General features: G+C 38.1%; 3 protein-coding genes across 8 annotated transcripts in view; 1 reads left to right on the forward strand and 2 right to left on the reverse strand.

The window, feature by feature from the left end:
- khnyn (KH and NYN domain containing) overlaps positions 1 to 13,370 on the reverse strand; it is a 30,807-nt gene extending 17,437 nt beyond the window's left edge. The window contains exons 1-2 of one of the 4 annotated variants that reach the window (XM_008435298.3): positions 13,239 to 13,370; positions 427 to 694 (exon numbers count right to left, since the gene is read on the reverse strand). In XM_008435298.3, coding sequence (XP_008433520.1) covers positions 427 to 657 — 231 coding nt within the window. In that variant the 5' untranslated portion in view covers positions 658 to 694; positions 13,239 to 13,370. Of the gene's footprint in view, positions 1 to 426; positions 695 to 2,680; positions 3,095 to 6,892; positions 7,000 to 11,281; positions 11,419 to 13,238 lie in introns of those variants that run through there. The other 3 variants (XM_081599185.1, XM_008435299.2, XM_008435296.3) reach the window with 3 other exon arrangements.
- Positions 5,488 to 17,554, forward strand: ripk3 (receptor-interacting serine-threonine kinase 3). Of its 3 annotated transcripts, none has more exons than XM_081599186.1 (13): positions 5,488 to 5,713; positions 7,874 to 8,037; positions 8,112 to 8,280; positions 8,678 to 8,833; positions 11,277 to 11,425; positions 11,678 to 11,727; positions 13,269 to 13,430; positions 14,268 to 14,350; positions 14,472 to 14,535; positions 14,609 to 14,673; positions 15,323 to 15,374; positions 15,471 to 15,628; positions 16,175 to 17,554. In XM_081599186.1, exons 1-13 carry the CDS (start codon positions 5,684 to 5,686, stop codon positions 16,352 to 16,354), a joined length of 1,482 nt encoding a protein of 493 aa, XP_081455312.1. In that variant the 5' UTR covers positions 5,488 to 5,683; the 3' UTR covers positions 16,355 to 17,554. The 3 variants fall into 3 exon arrangements, with proteins under 3 accessions (XP_081455312.1, XP_008433582.1, XP_081455313.1); XM_008435360.3 differs by having other exon boundaries at positions 5,493 to 5,713; positions 14,606 to 14,673; XM_081599187.1 differs by lacking the exon at positions 5,488 to 5,713 and adding an exon at positions 5,793 to 6,113 and having other exon boundaries at positions 14,606 to 14,673.
- A 1,490-nt stretch (positions 17,555 to 19,044) lies between these two features.
- Positions 19,045 to 22,875, reverse strand: LOC103480380 (cerebellin-1). The gene is made up of 4 exons (XM_008435301.3): positions 22,766 to 22,875; positions 21,175 to 21,772; positions 19,890 to 20,009; positions 19,045 to 19,755 (listed from the first exon to the last, which is right to left on the reverse strand). The coding sequence occupies exons 2-4, from the start codon at positions 21,478 to 21,480 to the stop codon at positions 19,558 to 19,560; spliced, it is 624 nt and encodes a 207-aa protein (XP_008433523.1). The 5' UTR covers positions 21,481 to 21,772; positions 22,766 to 22,875; the 3' UTR covers positions 19,045 to 19,557.
- Positions 22,876 to 23,684: the final 809 nt, after the last annotated feature.

Genomic DNA, 23,684 nt, shown 5'->3' on the forward strand with positions numbered 1-23,684 from the left:
GATCGAAGCTTTCAGAGGCTGTCGTGATCTGCTGAATTTACCATGCTAACCATATTAAACCACTGGTTTGTTTTAAGCTTAACTGTTTCTTTAGCTTAATGGGTCATGGCTCCATTTCAAAAGTTCATACGAAACAGTCTGGAGACTGCTGATCTCCAGACTGTCTACTGTAAAGACATCATGACCTTGCTGTGACCTGCATTTGATGTTTTTCAAGGTCTGCACAGGCGGGTCGGGATACACATGCCAGTACCTCACCTCAGACATCCAACTAGTCCCAGCAATGTCGGAAAAACTTCATTCCATGTTTACGTCATTGTTTGAAACCTTCCCCACAATCAACAGAAACATCCAACAGAAGGAAAACGTCCAAGTAGCAGGTCTTCATTGAACAAAACACCTAAAAACCAGGAAAAGGCGTCTTACTTTGGCAGCTTTCACGTCGGTGCTGAGGCCTTGCAACTTCAGCCATATCTGACCGTTGTTCCCGTTTGGCAAATCATCCGCTCCGATTCCAAATGACACCCTGAATATCCGCTCCACGGTGCTGTGCAGGGAAGTCAGCGATCCCCGCAGCATCCCGGCGCAAGCAAACTCATCCTCGACCTCTGGATCTTCGCTCCCTCCTTCACCTCCACTGCTCCTTTTACCGTCCATCGTGTGGTCTCAAATCGGTGGCTAGGAGTCAAGCATACTGTGAAGAAAAAGAAAGAAAACATCAGCTGGTTAGATTGGGTTTGAAAATGCTGTTGAAAAAAATAGATCCCGACACCAGCCAACGCTCATTTTCATATCGCTGACGGACACAACAAGCCCCAACTACCTGGTCACAGTTTCTTCACTTTTCGTGAGACAATGGAAGAATATGCCAAAAACATAAAATTTAATCTTAATTTAAGTATCTGGTTCTGAGATGGGTTCATATTTATGTAAATAAGACACCTAAATTAGTTCAATGGATGAATTCTTCAATATAAAGTCTGGTAAGGTACAGGCGATGATCGCACTGCTATGGAGTCCAATCCCTTTTTTCGGATGTCACACTCTTCAGTGTGGATGCTGTAACTAAGCAAAAAATTTTAACAGGCTCTCTTCAGGTTTCACCAACTCAAATGTAAGACTTTTTAAGTCAGGCCTTGGTGGAGTTTCAGACCTGGATCTCCACAGAAACATACAAACTTTGTCCTACATAGACTGATAAGCACAACACTTAAGAAATGTGGTAAACATTAAGGGCTAACCTAGTCTTTTAATGAAATGAAGACATTTTAAGACCCTCATTTTGGATACATGAATTTAAGACCTTTTAATGACGCGTGGACACCCTGTATACGTTAGCCACATTTAGTATCTGAAAGGTGCTTCAAAAGCGAAGTCAGTATTAGATGTGTAAAAAGTTATTTTAAAAGGAAATAGTTTTTTCTAGGACATGTACGCATACAGTCGTGGTTCACTTGGGCTGTGAGAGAGGGCAGGAAGGCTAAATGGGGCAACACAAAGTTGCTCTGTTTTATTCTTTAGAGCATTCCACCGCTACATGCTGAAGCTGGAAATATCGCCTACCTTCGCAGAATCTCAAAGTAAATGTAAGAATTTACAGCTTATTCTCAAGGAATACACGCAGAGACTTATGTTTTTGTGATGCTCGGCTTGCAAATTACTAATATATTAAGTTTTAAAAACACTCACATCATATTAACTTTTCAAATTAACAATAAAACTCCCCCTTTTACAGCTACTGCTCTTAATCAAATGGCAAAAAAGGCTATCAAGAAATGATTTCAGTGATGTTCTTACAACTTCTTGTAGTTTTTAAAGAATACAAAATCAGCAAAAATTAGTTTGGAATTGACCACAAATCTCTTATCGGTACATCTCTAGCTTTACGGCCCTGGTTAACATACAAAAAAAGTTAATCAATGCATCACAACAGAAAAGTGATCATTTAAACAAAAATGCATTTGATTATTTCAGCTCAGTCATCACTAAATTGAACATATATTTTAAAAGAGTTGTGCACAGTTAAACTGCTAATAACAAAACTCAAGAACCGTGAACCCAAAGAGACAATCAGGGACAATATCATATTGTATTACATTGTAATATGCTATATTGTCAACTATGCCTGAACGCATTAACAGCACCAAGCTCTGCGTTTAGGTGAAATTTCAGTCATCGAAGCCCCAATCAGACAAGGAATCACAGGTCATGTGATTTTACCGTCTACGTTTTTAAGGTGTAATAAGCCACTCACAGGAAAACTAAACTTTTAAAGTCTAAACAAGAATGAAAATAATCACAAATAATCGATCAGTGTTGTGTTGATCTTCCTTTCTGAGAGGTGAAGGATGTTTGGCATCCATTTGCTTCTGCTCAACCAAACGCTGCTTAAGCAATCCCCCCTCACCCTCAAACACACACAGTACTTACAGCAATAGCCAACAAGACGCCTTTAAGAAGAAATCTAAACTGAAAGCAGCGTTATAGCTGTGGGCCTGTGAGGTAATACGGCATCTGAATGTTCGGATCTGTGTGAGCGTGTTCCTGGCAGAAATCAAACCAGGAAACAACCGCGATCCTCGTGTCGGAAACACAACAACATAACTTCAGAAGAACTTTCAACATTAATCCAAGTCGTAAACATTTAATTTGGGGGGTTTTGGGGAGGGGGGTTCCTTACGTTAAGGTCGTAAGAAGTCCTGCGCGTTGGTTTCTAAGAGCAGCTGGTTGCCCAGGTCTTCCGCAGTCATAAAACAACAACAAACAAGCTGAGAGTCCAAAGTTCCGCCGCTCAGCCTCGTTGCTCGGTGGGGAGGAGACGGACGGGAGACTCGACGGGGCCCACGGTCACGTACAAGCGGCTGTCCCCGGTGGAGCTGCGGGCCCGAACCCGAGCCGCACATCACATCAGCGGCGAAAAAGCCCCGAAGACAAAACTGAAAGTAAAGCAGGCAGTTTATCTCGCAGGTAGCGCCGCGGGCTCGACGGGGCTCAATGCGAGGGCAGTAGTATCTCCATAACAGAGTTCTGCGACTGCGCAATAAATGAAAGCAGACTGCACTTCCCGCACGTTCTCTCCAATCAGCATTTTAATTAAAACTGCGCATAATTAGCTGGACACAATTAGTTTTTTTTTATGTTTGTTTTTAAACATATTAGGCTTATGAAACACATTTATGGTTCAACTTTGAAAAGGTGCGTTTTGAGTTGTGTCAGAGTCAGAAGCAATGTAAAGGGGATTTCCAATGACGTCAGAGGCGAATGTTTTTGGTCTTTTTTGTTTCAACCCCGTGCTGCTCTGACGAACCTAATAGGTTACGCTTCACTCGAGCATAATATTTTCCACACAACTCTGGTAAAACCGTGGCTTTTGCCTTCTCACCAAGAAAGCCATTTAGGGAAAATGGGGTAGTTCCCTCTGTTAAACACAGGAAGAGACGTATTTCCTCCAATAAAATAAAATTTAAAAAAAGTCACAATGATATGGCATTTTCCTAAATCATAGCAGCATAAATTCCTTTCGTCTTCCTTCAACTAGTGTGAAATTTAGGATGAAATGGTCGTAAATAGTGAAACGTGAAAATTCGGCTTAAAAAGTACCAACTAGAGACACAGTAAAGCCCAAAATGTACATAGTGTTGACAATACAACTTTTAAAAAAATCCCCAAAAAGAACAAATTGTAATACACAAAGGACACATAAAATAAACAAAATGAAATATAATGTTTTACATGTGGCACAAAATAAATTTTAAGGGAAAAAAAACAGATTTGGAGATACAACGTAAATTTGGTTAAATCTGATAAAGATGAGGAATTCTGAAAAACGTAACCAAATTCATCTGAACAATGATCAAAAGAGAGATAAATTTAAACAAAAAAATCCAACAAAATAATAAAACCTAAATTTGAGTGGTACCAAGAGAAACCTTGTTTAGATCTTTTGTCTACAGAAGCTTATCGTTTCATAAAAGGCATTTTTTATGAAATGGTTTCAATTTATCAGGTATCATGAACACTAAAATGCTTTAAATCAGACTGAAAACCTTTTCTGAGTAAAATATTTTTTGATAATTAAGACAACGTTCAGTCTAATCTTGTAACGGTTTTGTTGCTCAATCTTTGTACATATTAACGTTCTTTCATCTGTAGGCGTAAGGATAAACAATTATAGTTATTGTTATCTTGGACACATCATGTAAAGTGGAACTATCCTGAGGCATTAGCTGAATATGAATCCGGTTAGATCCCTCTTCAGTTCTAAGAAATGCAAAAATTAAATGAACATAATACAAAAGACCTATAGGCTACATTCACACAGCCCAAATCTGCTTTTCTCGCCCATATGCGACTTTTTCAAAGCAGTCTGAACGACCCAATTCCAATCTTTACACCCTTCAAAAAATCCTCTTTGTCACTTCTATAGGTGGTACTAATTTGGATACATATCCAGTTGTTTTTAAAGAGCCTGCAGTATGAACGGTCATGTTGCATTTCAGCTGACTTTTATGTCATTGATATGAGGCATTATGTGCGTCATAATCCTGCACCAGGTGAAGCCAGACGTTGTAAACCAGGACGTTAACAATGGCAAAAGAATGATAATTATAAACTTATGAATGAAGTGTGTGATCACAATGCCACTGCTCAAAGCACTAATTACACATCCAAACAGACCTCTCTACTGAATTTGCAGTCGACGCTCCACAAAAGACCATTGCTATTTTGTTTTCGTATCATTAGCTTCCTCTGCTTTATGATCTTGTAATGACAATGTGGTTCCCATTGCTGAATCTGCTGCTTTGGAAGCATAAATCTTCTCTTCACAATCCCACTGTTTTTCCAAAAGTATTTTTGACGTCCTTCGAAAGTCATGAAACCTGACTTCTCTGGGTAACACTTCAACCTTTGACCTGATTCAGGTATGAATCAAAAGTGGCTGTGCTGACGTGATTTCAGCACACACAGACACACACAAACACACGCATAGGTGGCTGTAAATGTAAAAAGTACCCTTATTAAGGACTTTCAATGTTGGTTTTTGTCAGATCAGAGGTTTGTTGCTCCTGAAAACGGGACAAAAACGTCAACCCTTGATCTTATCGGTGTTGTTTTATCACTTCCTGAAAAAAGTGTGAGGCAGTGCTTTAGCTCTTACCTATGACTATAAATCTCCTGTTATCCGTTTCTTTCGCCCCCTGCCGGCGAAATTTAACTAAATTCTGTTGTCATTTACAGAAATGCCTTGGAACACAACTACATTTTTAAGATAAAAGGAGTAATAATAATAAACTGGTTAACTTCTAAGATTTTGAGGATTTCAGCATAAAATAAACTCAAATCTTTTACAATTATGAGGAAGCTTTGTTGAAGACAGTCAACTCCTGAATCTGATTGCTATAAAAAAAAGTGACTTTAAACCACTTCACAAGCTGAATGAGTTACTACCTGAAGCAAAAACAGTAGGTTTGCACAGAGTCGTCGGCTTAAAGTCAAAAAGATCAACAGGACGTTGTTATAAAACCCCACACATTGTGCAACCCGGAAGCAGAAGTGAGTGGGATTAATGGAACGGCTCAGAATGCTTTCAGTTCTCTATTCACTAAGATCGACAACCTGGGAGATGAACGTGGGGGAATAAGAGGGGGTTTTTGCCCTCCTGAGACTCTTTCATGACAACTGAATGATGAGAGAGCAGAACAAATCCCAAAGGGTGAGTAGTCCCCCTTTTTCTGCAAAAAAAAAAAAAAGGAAAAAAGAAATATCACTTTGATTCATTAGGCAGTGCGACCTTGTAATAGAAAGGTTGTTCGGGTTTGCGTTTTTAGAATGAAGAAGTTTTTTGTTTTTTTTAAACTGTTATTGATATAAACAAGCCGATGTCCAAGAGGAAACTGCTTATAACAGGCGACTTGCTATGACTTTGAATTTTCTGCTCAGAACGCTGAGCAACAAAAGAACATGGCTTCCTACTTACATAGATTAGCATAGACTCTGGGCAGATTTGTTTGAAAACTACACATCTGAAAATGAAGTTTCGAGAAGAATTATTCTCATCGATGTGGTACAGGGAGGACTGAAGACTGAACCACACCCTGGGACTTTTCTGTGAGGTACTCTTGACAATAACACCTACTTTAGATGGAAGAGGGCTTGGTGAAAAACATTAACCTCAAACTATAGGGTGAGGGGCAGGCATGTGAAATGTGCTGTGTTTCTGTACAGTTCCCAGATTTGTTTCATTGGTTCTGAAACCAAACTACTGCCACTCCAGAGACAAGAAGTAGTTTAATTCCTTAATGACCGACTTTTGGCTTTATATTGATTATTCAAAAAGGTTAAGTCCCCCCTCCCCCCAGGTTGCTGGTAAAATTCCTCACGTTTAAGGTCGTTGTATTCCTGGATAGTACATACCAAGACATTTCCATTTTTGAAGTTAAGTAAAACAGATCCCACAGGCTCCATAAATGCCAAAACATTAGCAATGAATGGAGAATTTTGTGAAGACTGTTGTAACACTACCTGTAGAGACTTTTTAAAAGCCTTCATGCTTGCAAGTTATCTGTAAGGACACAGTTTGTTAAGACAAAAATGTGTATATTTTTCTCCATCGGCTTGTTGATTTTCATCCATTTATTTGTCAGAGGAATATTATTAACCCCTCAAAAAAAAACAAGTCAAAAAAGGAGTTGTTCTTTATGTTAAAAAAGGCTAATAAAAAATTACTTTTACCCTTCTATTTAACCAACTGGATCACCATGCGTTTCGTTCAGGTGGGCACAACAAGATGTTTGAAAAGTAGACCCACTAATTTGTGTCGTTCAGGCTCCATTTCCTGGCACCACGTTTTATTGACTGCCATCATAAACTGGTTGAGCTGCGTTTAGCTTACCTGCTGGGAACTTCCGAGTGCTGGCTCAGTGGCAGCCTTCAGTAGCAAACAGGAATCCAGGAGGCAGCTGCTAACTCAACGAGTTCAAACCAAAACATCACAGAAGGTTGCCATGACAACCAGTTCTGTGTTTACACTATCGTACTTAGGATGGGATAATGATCGTTTACTTAAATTACCTCTTTTTTTGTGGCTTTTATTAATTAAAAAGTCAGTAGAGTTGGAGGCAATTATTTTCAGTGTTACATGTATATTTATACAATAAAAAAAGAATATGACATGTTCCAAGTTGTAGGATTGTTCCTTAAATAAAATGATGCAAATAATTCACTTTCATTCAAGATTCTGAAGCAACAAAACAAAAAAATCCAATGGGGTGACTATTTTCACAAGGTACTGCCCATTTTCTACAATTCACCCATAATCTGCTGAACAGAAACATGATTATGTGAAGCCGATTAATAATATTTGCTAGCAGGAGGTCACTCAGTTATTTTGATGTAATTGTGGATCATAATCTGTCATATTTCATAAGGGTTAGGAGGCCAGTCAATAGAAATAATGTATATTATAAAGCATCTGGAAACAGAATATAAGTAAATGAAAATATTATTAAGATTTTAGCATTTCAATATGTAGATCCTGAATTCATTTACTTAAGCTGGTGTATCTTTACATCCTACTTTCCACACCGTTTTGATTGCTTGGCATTATTCGTTTTCATATCCATTGTTTAGCTTCTTCTAACAATATTATACATGTTAAAACAGTAGTCATATCCTATAAAAATAAACATAAAAGCATAAAAAGCCATTGGAAATGTATATTAGTTTAGAACTCTAAGTTTGAGTCTGAAAACTTTGTTTGATTTAAAAGATCCCCATGTTCTCATGATATCTAATGGCGTCTTGTTGAAATGTGAACAGGATAATAGAAACTTCAGCTTAAACTACAATGAAAGGATGTAATGTTTTTTTCTAGCAAACCATGGCGCTGCATAACAGTCCTGATTTGAAAGTGGTTAAGGACACTGATCTAGAGGGCTGGGAAGTGATCGGATCCGGAGGATTCGGGCAGATCTACAAAGCCAAACACCGGCAGTGGTGTGAATTTCTGGCCATTAAGCTTCTTCATTATGATGACGGGTGAGTACTGCATACGACTGGCTGTTTAGTGGAGCTGCAAAACAACATATTGATAGGAAAACCTGCAACCCCAGGACAAGCCAGGCTCTACTGCATGAATTGGAGATGATGCGACAAGGATCCAACCGCCACGTCCTTCAAGTCATTGGGATTTTTAAGGGTCAATCACCTTCTTCAGGGTCGTCAATTCAGCTGGGGTTGGTCATGGATTTCATGGAACGAGGATCATTGGCTAACCTCCAGGTATGCAGTTGGTCCACACTGAATTACCTCAATGGCTTTGAATGTTTTACAGTAAAGTTTACTATCTTGACGCAATGCAATTCCGCCCAAGGGTATTGTTGTGTGTTTAGAGACGATCCGTTTCGCAACTTTCACAAAACTTTGATTGGGTTTTTATAACAAGCTGACCTAGAAAGTCTATGGAAAATGTTGTGGTTTGGATTGCAAGTATATCGAGGTCATGAATGAACTGCAGTCAGAGCAAGAGACATGGTTTGTGGCATTAAAAGATACCAATGCTCAGGTGGCATCATTTTTAGTTTAAAAGAATAATTTCTTTACAGTAGAAAATGGCATAAAGTAAGAAAAGGAACCAAAACACTATGGAATACCTCAACTATGTCATCTCTCTTATCAGCAAACTTTACAAGGACCCCCACCCTGGCCACTGGCTTTCAGACTGACTCACCAGATTGCTCTGGGTATCAACTTCCTCCACAGTCTCTCCCCTCCTGTGCTGCACTTGGACCTGAAGCCCAGTAATGTGCTGCTGGACTCGGATTTAAACGCTAAGGTGAGTCCACTGGTTCTGGCAAGAGCTCCACACATTTACCCACCTGGACAAAAGTTGTTGGTAGCCCTCTGTTAATAAACAAAAAATCCACTAAAATATGGTCCCTAAAATAACTTGACAATAGCAATAAATAAAAATCTACAGAAAATTAACTAATGAGAATCAAACATTGATTTTTTTAATTATGGCTCAGCAGTCTTTTTAATAAAACAAACCAATAAAAAGGGTGATAGTACCATTAACAACCTCTTGAGGCAACCACTGCAATCAAACACCATTTCTGTTACTGTTGTGGAAAAAAATTACTGTGAAAATGTATGTGCCTTTGCTCTGGAGTTCACCTTTTAGTTTGTTTTTGGGTGAAAAAAAATTCCTATAGCAAGACTCTGGATGAGAAGAAGTAAGACACTTATCAAAACCTCGCTAGGTGAGAACAAAAATACAGAGTCAAAGGAGTCGCAAGTCCTTTGATTCTGGCTGCCTTTTGTAGGTTCTGGTCAGCAGATCTTATAACGGCAGGGTGTCACTGTTTGTGGTGTTTCCCAACAAAGAGGCTTGTTTGAACCACAGGTGTGAAGATTTTGATTATACACCAAGGATTGTGTGGAGCTCAAAACAGATGGTCTAGCCATTTGCCTTTTGTTAAGGAAGGGGGGTCTGTGTTTGAAGTTATAGGGGACAGCTTTGATCCTGATCAGATCTGGGTCGGGAAAGTAACGCTTGGATAGTCTAGAGAATTGCGGGTTTCTTCCCTGCTGTTTTATGGCATTGTTTTATGTATGCAAGAGCAGCTGACCAATCAGACTATTGAGATAATGAAAAGGAGTGGGTCAATGAGATTGACCTACTCATCATGAGCAAACAGCACTTTTCAGCTTCTTCTACAGATGTTCAATAGCATTTAGAGCAAGGCTCATAAAAGGTCAGATAGGAGTAGTCCAACCCCACACAGATTCAAAACACCCTGTGTCAGATGCAGCAAACCAGTCCCAGAACATAACAGAACCTTCTCCATATGTCACAGTAGGAACGGTGTTCTTTTCCTTTTTGAGTCTGTGAACATAGAGCTGATAAGCCTTCCCAAAAAGCTCCAGTTTTTTCTCGTCTGTCCAAAAGGACATTCTCCCAGAAGCTTTGCAGCTTGTCAATGTGAATTGTGGCAAATTCCAGTATCACTTTTTTAAATCAAATCAAATCAAACTTTATTTGTATAGCACATTTCAGCAGCAAGGCATTTCAAAGTGCTTTACAACAATAAAACAGAAACACAGAGCATCAAGCTAACCGGAGATGCTCGTATTGCCTTTACCTTTATCATGGTAAAGGCAATGTTCTTTCTAATCTCCTGAGACGATCCTCTCCTTTGCTTCCTGTGGTCCATGTTCAACGTAATACACACCATGTCACCAAACAGCCCACTGACTACTTGTCAACATTTAAATAGAACGACTGACTGCTTGAAGCTTGAAGGCACCGGGAATGCTAATCTGAGGACACACATTAGTCTAACCTGTCCTTATGGTCAAATTATCTCTAATCTTTTGAAGAAGTAGCAATATTTTTGTCTTGTTTCATTAGTTTGTTGTGGTTTCTGCTGAACCACAATTCAACAGCAATGTCTGATTTTCAGTGGTTAATTTTCAGTGCTTTTTTTATGATTACTTTTGTCAGTTTCAAATTATTTCAATGTTATTAACAAAGGGTACCAACAATTTTGTCTGCAAGGTAGATAAATTACGACCAAGTAAAATATAATTTTGGTGTTTATAATTCTAAAAAAAAAACCAGATTACTTGACCGAACCTTAATCAGATTTAAAATGTATGACTGGGAACCAGCCAATTTAAATGAACTCTGCCATTTCCACCAAGAAAAGTGATCAGATATCCAGTCAGAATTATTCCACAAGATTAACAGCAACAGAAAGTTCAAATTTTCAAAGAGAGTTTTAACTTAACATTGGTAGACATTTACTGTGTGTATATACCTAATTCTATCTGAAGTAGAGCAAAATCATGTTAAACTAAAATTTGTGTGTCTAATTCTCATTTTATCACTATTCTCTAAAGTTATGTGTTCTACACATCATTGATAAAAATGGTTTAAATAAATGAAAAAAAGACCATAATTCGAGGGATTCGCGTTGATCAAGTTTAAATAGATGTCTCATCAAAACAAAAATAAGTTCTTTCAGTCAAATATTTTTCTGTTCCAAAATCCAGGGCAATTCAGTAAGGTTAATTTTTTTTTTTGTCAAAAAAAAAAAAAGAAAAGGTGTTTCCCTTAATGATATTATTACAAACTAATCTCACAAAAATGCATTGTTAGCCTTAAATTAATTTGATGTTTAATTCCGGATTGTTTAGTTTTTTTATGTTTCACAAACACAATTATAAAATGGTATTAATATTACGGTGTGACTGTACTTATATCCTCTCTTTAGCTTACAGATTTTGGCCTCGCCAGGTTTTCCAGCAGCATCACTCGAACTTCCAAGAAGGACAGCAACGATACAGGCGGGACCATCAGATACATGCCTCCAGAGGCGTTCGACACTTCTTACAATCCCTCACGGGCCTTTGACATCTACAGGTACAGAGACATCAGGGCACTTTTATTTTTCATCAAGCAGTTTATGTCTTTCATTCCCAATAGGAAGTGAAAGATATGAGGAAATGTTTTTCAGATAAGTTATCAACTGAATGAAGTTCTCATGCGATTTCCTCTTTTTGATGAAACGGCCGTGGGCTCCATTTCTTTAGGTTCTGATAACTAGCAACAAAAACAATAAGGAGGCGAGTTGGCTTCTGCAGTAATCTCCAACTCTCTTAACCTCTGTTTCAGCTTTGGTATATTGCTGTGGTCCATTGCAACAGGAAAAAAACCATATTCAAGTAAGTTCCTATTTTGTTCCTGAGTCGTGTTTTTTCGAAAAGTCTGGAAAAGCATGGAATTTGGTTCTATCATTTTCCAGGTTTAAGTACATGTAACCATTTACTTAAACCTGTTTTACTCTAAACCACTTTATATCAAAGTATTCACTTCATTAAATGTTTTACCCTCATACAAATTAAATTAACAAAATTAGTCTTTTTCGTTGACGAAAAACTTTTAATATCAAAGTGGAAACTGATTTCTACAAAATAATTTAAAAAAACAACAGAATAGAAATATTTTACACAAAATAAGTAGCATAAATATTCACCCCATTCAAGTCATTATTTAGCAGATGCAACATTAGGATTTCAATGTCAAAAAAGCCAAATTTAGGTTTTTATTGATTTGCAAAAGCAACAAAAGGGATAAAAAATCCAAGCAGATGATTACTTTTTGTAGGCGCTGGAGATCTTAAATTATTTTTTAAATGCCGATCAAACCACTAAAACGGCTATCAACAAAAAATGTAAACTGCTTTAAAAAAAAAAAGAAAAAAAAAGAAATCAACATCAGCCCTCACATGTTCATTTTCTTTATTTCAGAAAATTCAAGAGTTCCAGATTTGGAGGTGATCTAAACAAATTCAGATGCCTCAAAATCTGTGAAATGATCCAAAGCCACTCTGCCGGATATCAGAAGCCAGTGGTAGCATTTATTGTGTCATTATTGTGGGACACACTATAATATGGTATTTTAATTTGTACACAAAATTCCCAGAATATTACAAAAAATATGCAGAAAAAAGACCAGGACATTTGAGCCTCGAAAAATACATACTTTTTAAAAAAATAAAATAAAAATACTCAGATGTCCTGTTTTGCAGGTTGACTTGCAATGCTAAAAAATGAGTTGGAAGATGAATTAGTGAAAAGTGAAGTGTTATCACTACTGGAGTGTTAACCACAGTTTTAGTCTCTCTAAGTATGAATGATTTGCAGTCAGCATTTCCCCTCCAAAAAATCCATTAGGGAATCAACACTTTAGATGTATCCATGACAACCACCATGAAATTAAGTCAACTACTATCAGCTTATCTTGAAGAATCAGGATGTATAGTTAACATCCCAGTGAATGGAGATCAAAGTCAAAATCACTGAGAGAGAGGCTGTCCAATTAGCAACTCCTCCTGTTGAAAATAAATGTATTTATTTTTTATATATTTTATTTATAAATAAAATAAATAAAATTTGACTTTACTGTCACAAATTTTTTTTTTAAATCCTTGAAATGAAGTTACTGAGAATTGGGGTTACATGGGTGTTTATACGCTAAACGGAAAAACTGAATTTGAACCACTACCAAGAAATACATTTTTAAACGACATCATCCTTTATGCACATTCAACTTTCCCAATTTAAGCAAGTGTCTGCCCTGTGTATAATTTTCATCTTAAATAACTGGCAGGCAAGATGTTGTGAAGTGAAGATTTTTAAATGTAAATTTTACCAAATGGACGTTTGTAACACACCTTCGACTCCAATCTCTGTCTTTCCCTCAGACGCCTTGTCCGCCATAGTGCCTATCCGTATCCCCATGGGAGACCGTCCTTCTCTGGATGACATCAGGTGTACGGATGCCGGAGTGGCGGGACTGACAAGACTCATCGATCTCATGCAGGAGTGTTGGCGCTCAAATCCCAAACAAAGGCCTTCCTCCCGTGGTACAGTATGCAAAAATTAGAGAAATTGATTTAAAAAATACTCATCAATACAAAAGAATGGTGCAAATCTGTGTCCTATTTTGTATTGTGTAAAAAAAAAAAAAAAAGTATGTTGAATTTGTTAACGCTACTACATAATTTTCAGCCACACAGCTGCCTGTGATTAGCATGTCCGCTCACGCTCATTCAAATCTCACCTCATAGGTCCATATGGGCTTTAAAGTAGATTTTCTACAGGGCCAATCAGCGAACAGAAGGAGAAGTTGTAACCGATAACCTCTGCGGTTTCAGTAGTAGCCTGTAGTTTCAACAATGGAGGAAGTGAACGAAGCTGTTCAGTCTGCGTTGGCCACACTTCCAGATATTGAATTTACATTAACAGCCGTCTTGTTTGACTCGGTACTTAACTCTTCGCGGTGGAGGACGGTTGTATTTCCGGTAAACTTTATAACGTCGAACTGGCGTATTACGTCACGGCCGAACGTTAGAGACCGGGTAAAATTCAAAACTTTTATCAGCGGTCCAGACCACGAAGTAAAGTAGAACAAGACGTTGTTTTTTGTGTGTTTTTTTTTGCCAGGCTAGACTGTGATACCTACATCAATATAACATAACACAACATAGATTAAACAACAAAAAATAATTCCTGTTCACAAGTAACTGAATGAAGCCTCTGTCCATAACTTTGTTCAAAAATAACCAACAATTACAAGTGAATAGAGTCAAACTAAACTCTAATGAAAGTATTTTTTCCATCTGGTGAGAACAGTCCCAAGTATAGAGGAATGAACTAAACGTGAGATTCTTGAAGCTAACGTGACTTTGGTTTGTCGATAGAATGCACAACTGTGATGGAAGAACTGTTCAAGATGCACAAACCCGCAATTCACGATGCCGTCCACCAAGTCCTGCAGAAACTGGTGAGGAACAAAGTCAAGCCACGTTGGCGTGATGTAAAACTTGACATGACACATCACAATATTATTTTTATCAGAAAATTTTGCCCCGGTCTGACTCAAGTCTTTCTCTTCCTCCTTCAAGGATCTAAATGAAAAAGAGAAGATTACACATGGGATGACAAAACTTTCCGTTACTGAGACTTCAGGTCAGTCTGATCGCATTATTAGACAATTCTGCCTGGCTTCCAGAGGTTTGACTTTTCGTTGTTCCTACAGCAGAACCAGTAAGAGCTGCAGCGGCAAACATTTGTGACGATGTGCGGACAGGACCGCCGCCGGTTCAGGTGAAAAATCTGTCAGAATGACTGAAAGCGATAGTGAAAATCGGTAGGTCAAATGACCTGAGTTGGGTTAATTAATGAAAACAGTTTAACATCACCATCATATCTCAAGATCACCATCATCTTTATGGTGAGAACAAGAGAAAGGAGTGATCTTTAGCCCAGTTAAACAAACAAGAAGAAGAAGACTGCGATGCTAAGTGAGGGCACTTTGTATTGCAGCAACTCGGCCAGTCCTGCGGAGTTGCCACACTGCAAATTTTTTCTGGTGTGAGGAACTATTGTGCATATCACTTCCTGTTTCACTAGGGGTATTTTTCTTTTTTATTTCTTTTTCTTATACGGGAAAGGGTGGAGAAGAAAGCAAATGTAAAAATTATTTCAACATTATTTTAAGGAGAAGGTGAAAGAATTAAATGGCCACCTGTAATTTTGCAATTTACTTAAAACTGGAATTTATGTGAAAGAGTAAATTTGCTATGTAAAGATGCAATAATTATTGTGTTGTTCTTTGAGGGAATACTGATACAGTTTAGGTTAGATGTGTGGAGTCATTATTTGGTTTACAACCAACAATTTTTTTCACGTCAAACATTGTTATATGTGACAAAAGATTCTTTTTTTTTTTTTTTTTTTTTTTTGCATGTTTCAGGAAATAGCCAGTGTTTGGCCAGGAAATCAAGGAGACAATGCAGCAGTCGAAGGTGAGAAAGACGCCGATATATGACTCGGAACAAGTCACCTGTCATGGTTTCACATGTCGAGATTTATTTATTTTCATTTTTATTGTTTGTTTTTAGATCCATCACCTAGTTGGGCCTCAAGTCTGTGTGATGTTGATCAGGCCCGCCGAGCAGCAGACCCTGAAATGAAGCCGTCCTCTGTAGAACCCACTCGACCCACTCATTTGACATCCAACGGCGAAGCAAGAAATCAGCCTCTGTTACTTCTGTGTCAGGTATGTCGATTATCATCAGACGGACCTGTAAGCAGTCGGACCACGTATCTGTCAGTCATGAGCTGCCATCACCTCGGAGGAAAAAATACGGGAGTTTTATTCCCGTTATTAACTAAAACGACAAAATGGTAGATTATTCTGACCTGGTTTGTCAGAACAAAATACTAAAGTCTAAGAAATTATGAGATGCAACCGGAACGGGACAATCTTTGACCAGGCTCACAATCTAGTTTTACTGTATTTAAAAAAAAAAAAAAAAAGCTTTCATTGGAAGTCATCCCCATTTCGTAAATGAAGACACGTTTTTAAAAAGCTAGTCTAAAATAGCTAGTGTGAGTAAACCTTTACCTAAAGTTTAGCTTTAATTCAGGCTCCTGCTCACTCTAAAGCATTTTTCTGCTGCAAATAGGTGCTTGAAAAACGTTAAATGAAAGTTGTCATTTCATTAAAGCGTTCCCTCTGAATTGCCGTCGTCAGACATATCAGCAGGTTCGGTTCCACCCAAAACAGGATTTTTTTTTTTATCAGGTGTTCTTTTCTCCGCAGCGTCAGTTTTCCAGTCCCGGCACCTTAAACATTCACTGCTCCAATGTGACTGGACTGCAGTACGGACACCACAACACGATGCACATCAGCCTGCCTGGCTCCTCCGAGAGAAAGAGGCACCCAACGGCGCCATCTACTGTCAGCTCCTCACAACACCGCACAAATACAGCTAATCCATAGTTTCCCAGAACTGTTTTTTTTATTCTCTTTTTCAAATAAAACAAAATATTTGGTTTAGCTTTTGTATGTTAATTATTTATTTCTTGTAGCATAAATGCATTTAATGCAGCTTTTTGCAGCTTTTCATCATCTTTTTATTACTGCTACTGTAATTCATTTCACTTCTTTTGTTTGGAACTGGTTTTAGCAGCGGGCAAAAACTCCAGGCCAGCTTTTTGCACAATCACCATTAAATACAAGCCAAGACGGCTGCTGGTTTTCTTTTTTTTTTCACCAACTGTGGTCAGAAAATATCTACCATCAGAGCGCCAACATGCCTTAGGATGCCAGAACTTGCCTTCACAACCATCTGACTATAATTAAAAGAAGCGAACGTTTGAGTCAAAGCTTTTCAGGAATGTGTTTTTAAGAAAGGTGTAAAAGCTGAGCTTTTTCAGTTTTTCATTTTTTTAGCGGGTCATTAGTTTCACTGAAATAAATATTTTTTATTATATTCTATTTTTGCAACAAGTTGTTTTAAAGATATGGTACATATAAATATAAATTAAAGGTACAAATGCTACTTTTTGGTATATGCTACACTATTTTTTGCTTTATTTTGTAGAGGCTTTGGAATCAGCAATTTTAATAGTAAATGACAAGCTTTAGGGATTTTTGAACAATGTGTACTACATGAAATGTTGGAATTTAAAGCATTTTTCTAACCTGATGAGTGCTGTAACTTCAGTGAAGTGTTGCAGCAGGTGAGCGTGAAATACTTCTGTGGTATTGTCTGTTAAAAAGATTATGAGACTATTTTCAGGTGTGGATGAAGATGGATTTGGTGTGGGTGTGTTGATGTGTGCTGGATTCATGCTGCGCTCCATTTGGTGAAAGAAGACAAACTTTCTAAGTTCCAATATGGAAAAATGCACAGAAATGCCTCATGACTTTTTTAATTCCAACTTGGAAAATGAGAGTTGAGCCACCAACCACACAATCCAATATGGCTACTGCATGAATATAGTACTGCGATAACAGTTTATTTACCCTTCCGTGGTATGTCAATAATAGTTTTCACCCTTGGAGGTAAATGGAACGCACCATAATCCTTTTTATTTTGTTACAAGTGAACAAAATAAAATGAAAGCAATCTCTTCTTTACTTAAAGAAAAAATGTTTACTGTGATTCATAAGACGTATTAAATATTTGTGCTCACATCTGTCAGTTTTGTGTCTACTTTTTTTTAAATAAGATTTACAGGATGATTTTGCTATCATTCAGTTTTTTAAATGTGCTATATAACATTGTACAGCACAGATTATTAAGCATGGTGTACATTGGCAAGGAACTGGTAATTATTCTGGTGCTGAATGTCCGGTTGTTACTTACAATTGTCATTATTCATATAATTATCATGGGTCAATAAATTTTCTTGTCCTACTATGAGAGTATGTTTATAGTCATTTTATTTTATGTAATATAATTTATTTCCAGGTATTTTTTTAGCACATTAAATTGAACAGGTATACCATAAAATGTTTTTAATTGCAAATTTCTGATAATTAACAAGTCAGTAAGTCATACATGTCATTAAATTGAGAAAAGGGGTAGGATTGAATAAGTGTTCACTTCATCCTGCACCTTTTCAAACAGATAAGGAGCAGTGAGCTAATAATTTTGTTCTCGGTTACGTACACGCACTCGTTTTCTCAAAGACTTCCAAACAGATTTGAAAGTCTTTGACCTTTATTCCTCTAGTCTCCACATAATGCAGTTTTGTACTCCGTACACAAATCTCCAAAGTGCTAACACAGGCCTCTGCTGAGTCCCAGGAAGCTGACACAAATCAGTTGTGATGGTCCAGCATGAACCCAGCGAGCTTCTGGCACTGATTCCCACTTCCACCGCCAGGCCTCCATCTGCCACCGGATCCACCGCAGAGTAAGATACGGAGGACGGTCTCTGTACATCAGCAGGAGCAAAAAATGGATGTCACAGCTATTTGGGACTCCAAAAGCAATGCGTCAGTTTAAATAACCGTAATGGATTTTGATATGTTGGTGCTTTAATGTAAGTTAATGGCGCCTGAATGGGACAATAAGAATCTTCAGGTAAACTTTCAGTCTTTTCTATGCAACTTAAAAACTTGAAGATAAGCAAAACCTAAACAAGATTCATCTGTGGCTGATATGTTTTCCTAGATACACAAATTTCCTATGTGTTCTTCTCTGTCAGATTGTAAAAGGCAACGTAGCTTAGACAGGATTGTAATATTTAGGTAAGATTTTAAAAGTTACTTAAAAATAATTTTTTTTTTCCAATTATGATTTTTTTTTTCAATTTTCAGTTGGTAAATGCAGAAAATTGGGAAAAATTCAGATTTAATGGATATACTGTATGTTTTAAAATATAAATGAACTCCAAAATGTTATTTCTTTTACAAATAAGAGATCAGTACAGAACCCGAAACAATTTTCAGGGTACTCTCACTTGTAACATAGGGAGTGACATCTGGATAGACGGGCGGACGGAAGGAATAAACAATGTTAACTATACGAAAAGCATTTCCATCAGTGGATATAAAGGAAATATTCCACATCAAAGCTTTAAATGTGCATATTTATTTTTAAAAATTGTTTAAACTGAGTTTTTGAGTAAGTCACAACTAACACTGTCAATGGATTCAAAATAAATAAAGAGATGCCGGTTGTTGTTTTTGTTTTCTTTATTGTCAACAAACATGTCCTACATTTGGTTTTCATGCATCAAAGAGGCTACACTGGATTTAAGCAAGCACATAAACACATTAAGTCTGTCGAGCCACAAAAGTACCGTGGTCATGGAAATTACATTCAAGACTGTTTGGTGCAAAGTCAATCCATCCACTCATCTAATTCACATCTTAACCTTCCCGCAGTCCTAACTTGAAGATACTCAGGAAGAGCACGGCAGATGTCACTGTCAGACAGCAGGGAACTGATGGAGATATCTCGTCAGCCCGCCAGTTCCCGAAACCAGGAAATGCATGGGGTCAGTGAGACCCCGCCGGGAATGTGCACAGGATAAAAAAAAGTTCCTGCAGTCCCCTTTTAGGACTGCGGGAGGGTTAAGCAGTCCAATGTGGATCCTAAAATTACAGCAGAAACACATCCTTCATTGCTTTCCCTTTTGGGAAATGAACCAATTTTTATTTTATACAACATCCTGCCTCAAGGAAACCCTACAGCGGAAAGACCAGAAAGCCAGAGAAGGTGGAGTACTTCCACCCACCCATCAGGTTTCCCCTCTCTAGTTTAAGGTAAACCTTGTCCCCTCGCTCCATCAACACCAGCCCTGCGTTGGTGGCCGCTTCCCGCGTCACATCCTGGTCACCTGCAAAGGCCGAGATTACCGGCCAGCCGTTGAGAACCAAGCTTACCTAGAAAGACAAGGCGAAGAAGAAAAGTAGCAAGACGATTTGTGAAACTGCTATGGACAATAAACAAATGGAAACAATATTCAGACATAAGTAGGAGTACAGTTTTAACTCAGGCTTTAAGCAATTTTTCTCACTTGTATCGTCTGCCGGTTGTAAACCTTAACAACGTGAAAGCTGAAGCTGTAGACTCCTTTTCTGGGTGCTACGAAGATGCTAGTTGCCGGGTCAAAATGGCTTCCAACGTTCACTAAAATCTACGAGATTAGAGAGAGAGAGAGAGAGAGAGAGAGAGAGAGAGAGAGAGAGAGAGAGAGACACAGTTCCTCTTGAGTAATAGTCAAGAAACTCATGGCAAAGCTAAATTAGAAAAAAATCTGTTGAAGACGTTTCCCAGCAGCTCAACATGTCCGCTCGAGCTTTGTTTTTTGAAATATTTTGATCTTTTAATGCTGAAGAGAAAGGCAAACAAAAAGGAGTGGTGGAAATGGTTAAAAATAAATGAAAGAAAATAAGATCAGTTTTTTTTGCCATTAATGCAGTTACAAAGCTTTACAGAAAGCAAGAGATAGAAACTTCCAAAAGTGTTGACTGCTCTCTAACAAGCAATTCTGCACACTGCTTTAAATGACAGGCAAGATAGATCAAATAAGGATAGATTGTCCAATGGTGTTCTTTAGTGTCATGAGGTCAAATTGTGAATTATGCTGAGCCATGCGTTCGTTGTCTATTCCCAATGGTGTCCACCAAGTGGTGTCGGAGGCCTCAGAAATTTGGAGAGAAGATAATGAAAAAAAATCAACAACAAAAACCCATTAATGTTCTGCTGTTGTTCTTTAAGTTATTATTAATAAACCTATTTTCATGAGGAGACTGCCTTTCCTCATGAAACTGCCCCATGATACTTTATAATTTTCCACTTATCAACTGAAGCCAGTTATACCTACTAAGATTATAGCTGTTAAATGACCATATGCTAAATTTAAGGGCTGTAAGGTTTTGTTAAATTGGCTAAATTTACAGAACACTTTTTTAGGGATTTTACTGGGAATCTGACTTAATGTTTTTCAGGGAATGCTTGTCTATTTGCATTTTTTTTCACAAAGTATGTCAGAAGTATTTGAAAGAAAATGCTATGGACTGGTGTTACAAAACTGCCAGTCCATGAGCAGCATTCATTTTCCTTAGTGCAGATTGTTTTTACCCCCAAGAGTGGAGATAAAAAAGATGGCAGTTTCTACTGAATGTATTTATGCATATTAAGGTATATTTGGTGTTTGAACTATTAAAATAGGCTGTTAGAAGTGTTCAAGTATTCATAGAACTTTAGCTATTTGTGGACGGCTATAACCCCCGTGAATACCAGGGGTTCTCTCTATCAGTTTGTAACTCTGTACCTTCCTGGATATTATTTCAACCCACCTGATCAAAGTAGATAGTCATGGTGCGGTTGCTCATCTCGGACGGCTCATGGTTGGTGTTGCGTATGGCTGAAAATGCCACCCGACCCGTTCCTGACCTCACCGACATGCCCAGAGCGTTACCCGATGGCTCCGCCGATGGCGTGGAGTCGCACACAACCAGACACTTTCCCTCCAACACGATCGGCTCGGTGTCATTCTGGCAGGTGACCCCTGATGGCCCCCACTGGCCAATAAGGAGCAGTCCTACAAGAAAGATTAATTGGGGAACCAAGGAAGGCGCGGTGTTAAAAAATGGAAACGCCATAGTTCCAAATTAGCTCAAAGCTTCAGTGACTTCTTGTGGTGCAAATATGCTTTAGCTACAAAGCCATGCTTCCACCAGAAAAGAAAACGCTCCCCACGGGATCTTCTCGTGTCATTTAGTGGCTCAGGTTTGCTCTGGTTGAATTTAGATTCCGTTTGAAGATGTCGTCTAGTTGGTATCAAGATGGCAGGTTTTCCATTTCAAACGATCCACCAATGAAGAGGAATGTGTCCAGGTCCCGATGCTACAACAGGTCGCTGGAGTTGATGGAAGAGAGTCTACAGCCTGCGGCCTGTGAAGCAGTGAAACATGGAATGTTTGATAAATATGTGGCATCCTTTGAGTATGAAAAACTGTGAAAAATATCCTTGATGCATACAGCATAAAAACGTACTATAAATAGTGTAAAGATATACATCCTGCTTAGGTATACATGTCCATTATTTCAGATTGTTTCTACTTGAAATGGAATCATAAACTGTATAACTAAACACAGCTCATTTTCAGAAAGTTTGTTTTCATTTTTCTTTGAAAATACATCACATTTCATTTGATGCCTCGTGTCAAAACAAAATCTCAATCACAAAACATACTCTATTTACAGCACATTGCTTGACTGTTGTCATGAAAGTAGCTCTTCAAGGCTTATTTGTCTGCATCCGATCAATCAATCATCCAACCAAACAACCAGTCAGTAAATGTGACTGCAACATAGAAACCAGGCACTGAAATGAATCATTCCTGTTATTATCATCATCATTAAATAGGCTCAAACGTCCTATAATGTTCTAGTAAAACTATTTTAAAAACTAGTAAAATGCAGTTCAAAATGAGTAAAACCTGACTATTAATAGAAACCAGATTACACGGAGGATCAAAATAAGTGATTAGGTAATGTTTTGGCCACGAATCGGCCCGCGTCAGCGCTGCCAGCTGGTTTCAGGGTTCGGGAACGTGGACGGTCAGAGTGGCACCACTGAGAGGCCATCTGTAGGTAAAAACTCCCACTCTCACACATCTTTCCTGTTTGATCACAGAGTCCACATTCCTTCACACCAACACTCAGCATAAGAAAAGATTAACCTAATCTTATCAAAATATTAAAAGCACTAAGTTTTGTAAATGATTTAAACAAATGATACATTTTCTGCAGAAAAAAACAAGTTCTTGAATAATTTTTCAATGAACCACTAATTTCCCATCAACGTTGTCAACACCAAAAGCCTTTCTGCATAAAAAATCCCCCATTAAGACATGCTGAAAAGACTCAAATAGCTTCACTCACCTACTACATCAGACAGTAAAGGTAGCTTGTTGTTCTGGGAACATTTAAAGCCTCCCAAGAGTCTACTTCAGCCTTTACCTCAGGTTTTATCTCTGCTCCTCCTCTTTTTATTCCCTCTCTCTGCGACTATCTCTCTGCTCCAAGGAACCCCTGTGTTCAAACAGACGTTTAATCACATCAAGCATTTTCTGGTTTCATGCCTATTCGGCGTCCTACTGTACTTGTACGCCCTTCTTTATATCCTCATTTCCCCCAACATACCTCTACTGCCACGCTTTTCTCCCTTTCAGTTGTGTTTGGATTTACTATAGTTTACATTTTCATGTCTGAAGTGGAAAGGGTGTACAAAATGTAAAAGGAAGAAAGTGGGCATCATTCTGAATTTTTGATTTTAAATCATTTAAGGTTCTTGAACTATTTTACCCCGCTGATCTCCTCTGTCCATACTTACCTTGTTGGCCCCTTAGGTCTGTCAGACAGCAGCTGCTGCAGGTACCAAGATTCAGGAGAAAACTCAAACAGAGCAGGGCCTTTTCTACTGTTGTCTATTGTGACCTATCTTTGCACATTAGAGGGGATTGTTCACTGCCTACTGTCAAAATTGGCCATAAAGCTATTTTTATTCCCCAGCTTTTAACCTTGATTGTTTTAATTAGTTTTATTGTGTTTATTTTTTTTGGTTGGTTTTATGTCATATTTTAGTACAGAATTTTTGAATATATTTTTACAATATGCAGTTACTGAAACATACATGCATACATACACTACATGGTTGTTTTAAAGTGCTTCATGAATAAAATTGCCATTGTATAGTGTGATGTGGTGTGGAGTGGTATACTATGGTATGGTATAATATGGTGTGGTATACTATGATATACTATGGTATGGTGTGGTATACTATACTATATCATGGTGTGGT

The sequence above is a fragment of the Poecilia reticulata genome, chromosome 18, assembly GCF_904066995.2.
Source record: "Poecilia reticulata chromosome 18, P_reticulata-male-v2, whole genome shotgun sequence".
In the NCBI taxonomy this organism is placed as follows: domain Eukaryota; kingdom Metazoa; phylum Chordata; class Actinopteri; order Cyprinodontiformes; family Poeciliidae; genus Poecilia; species Poecilia reticulata.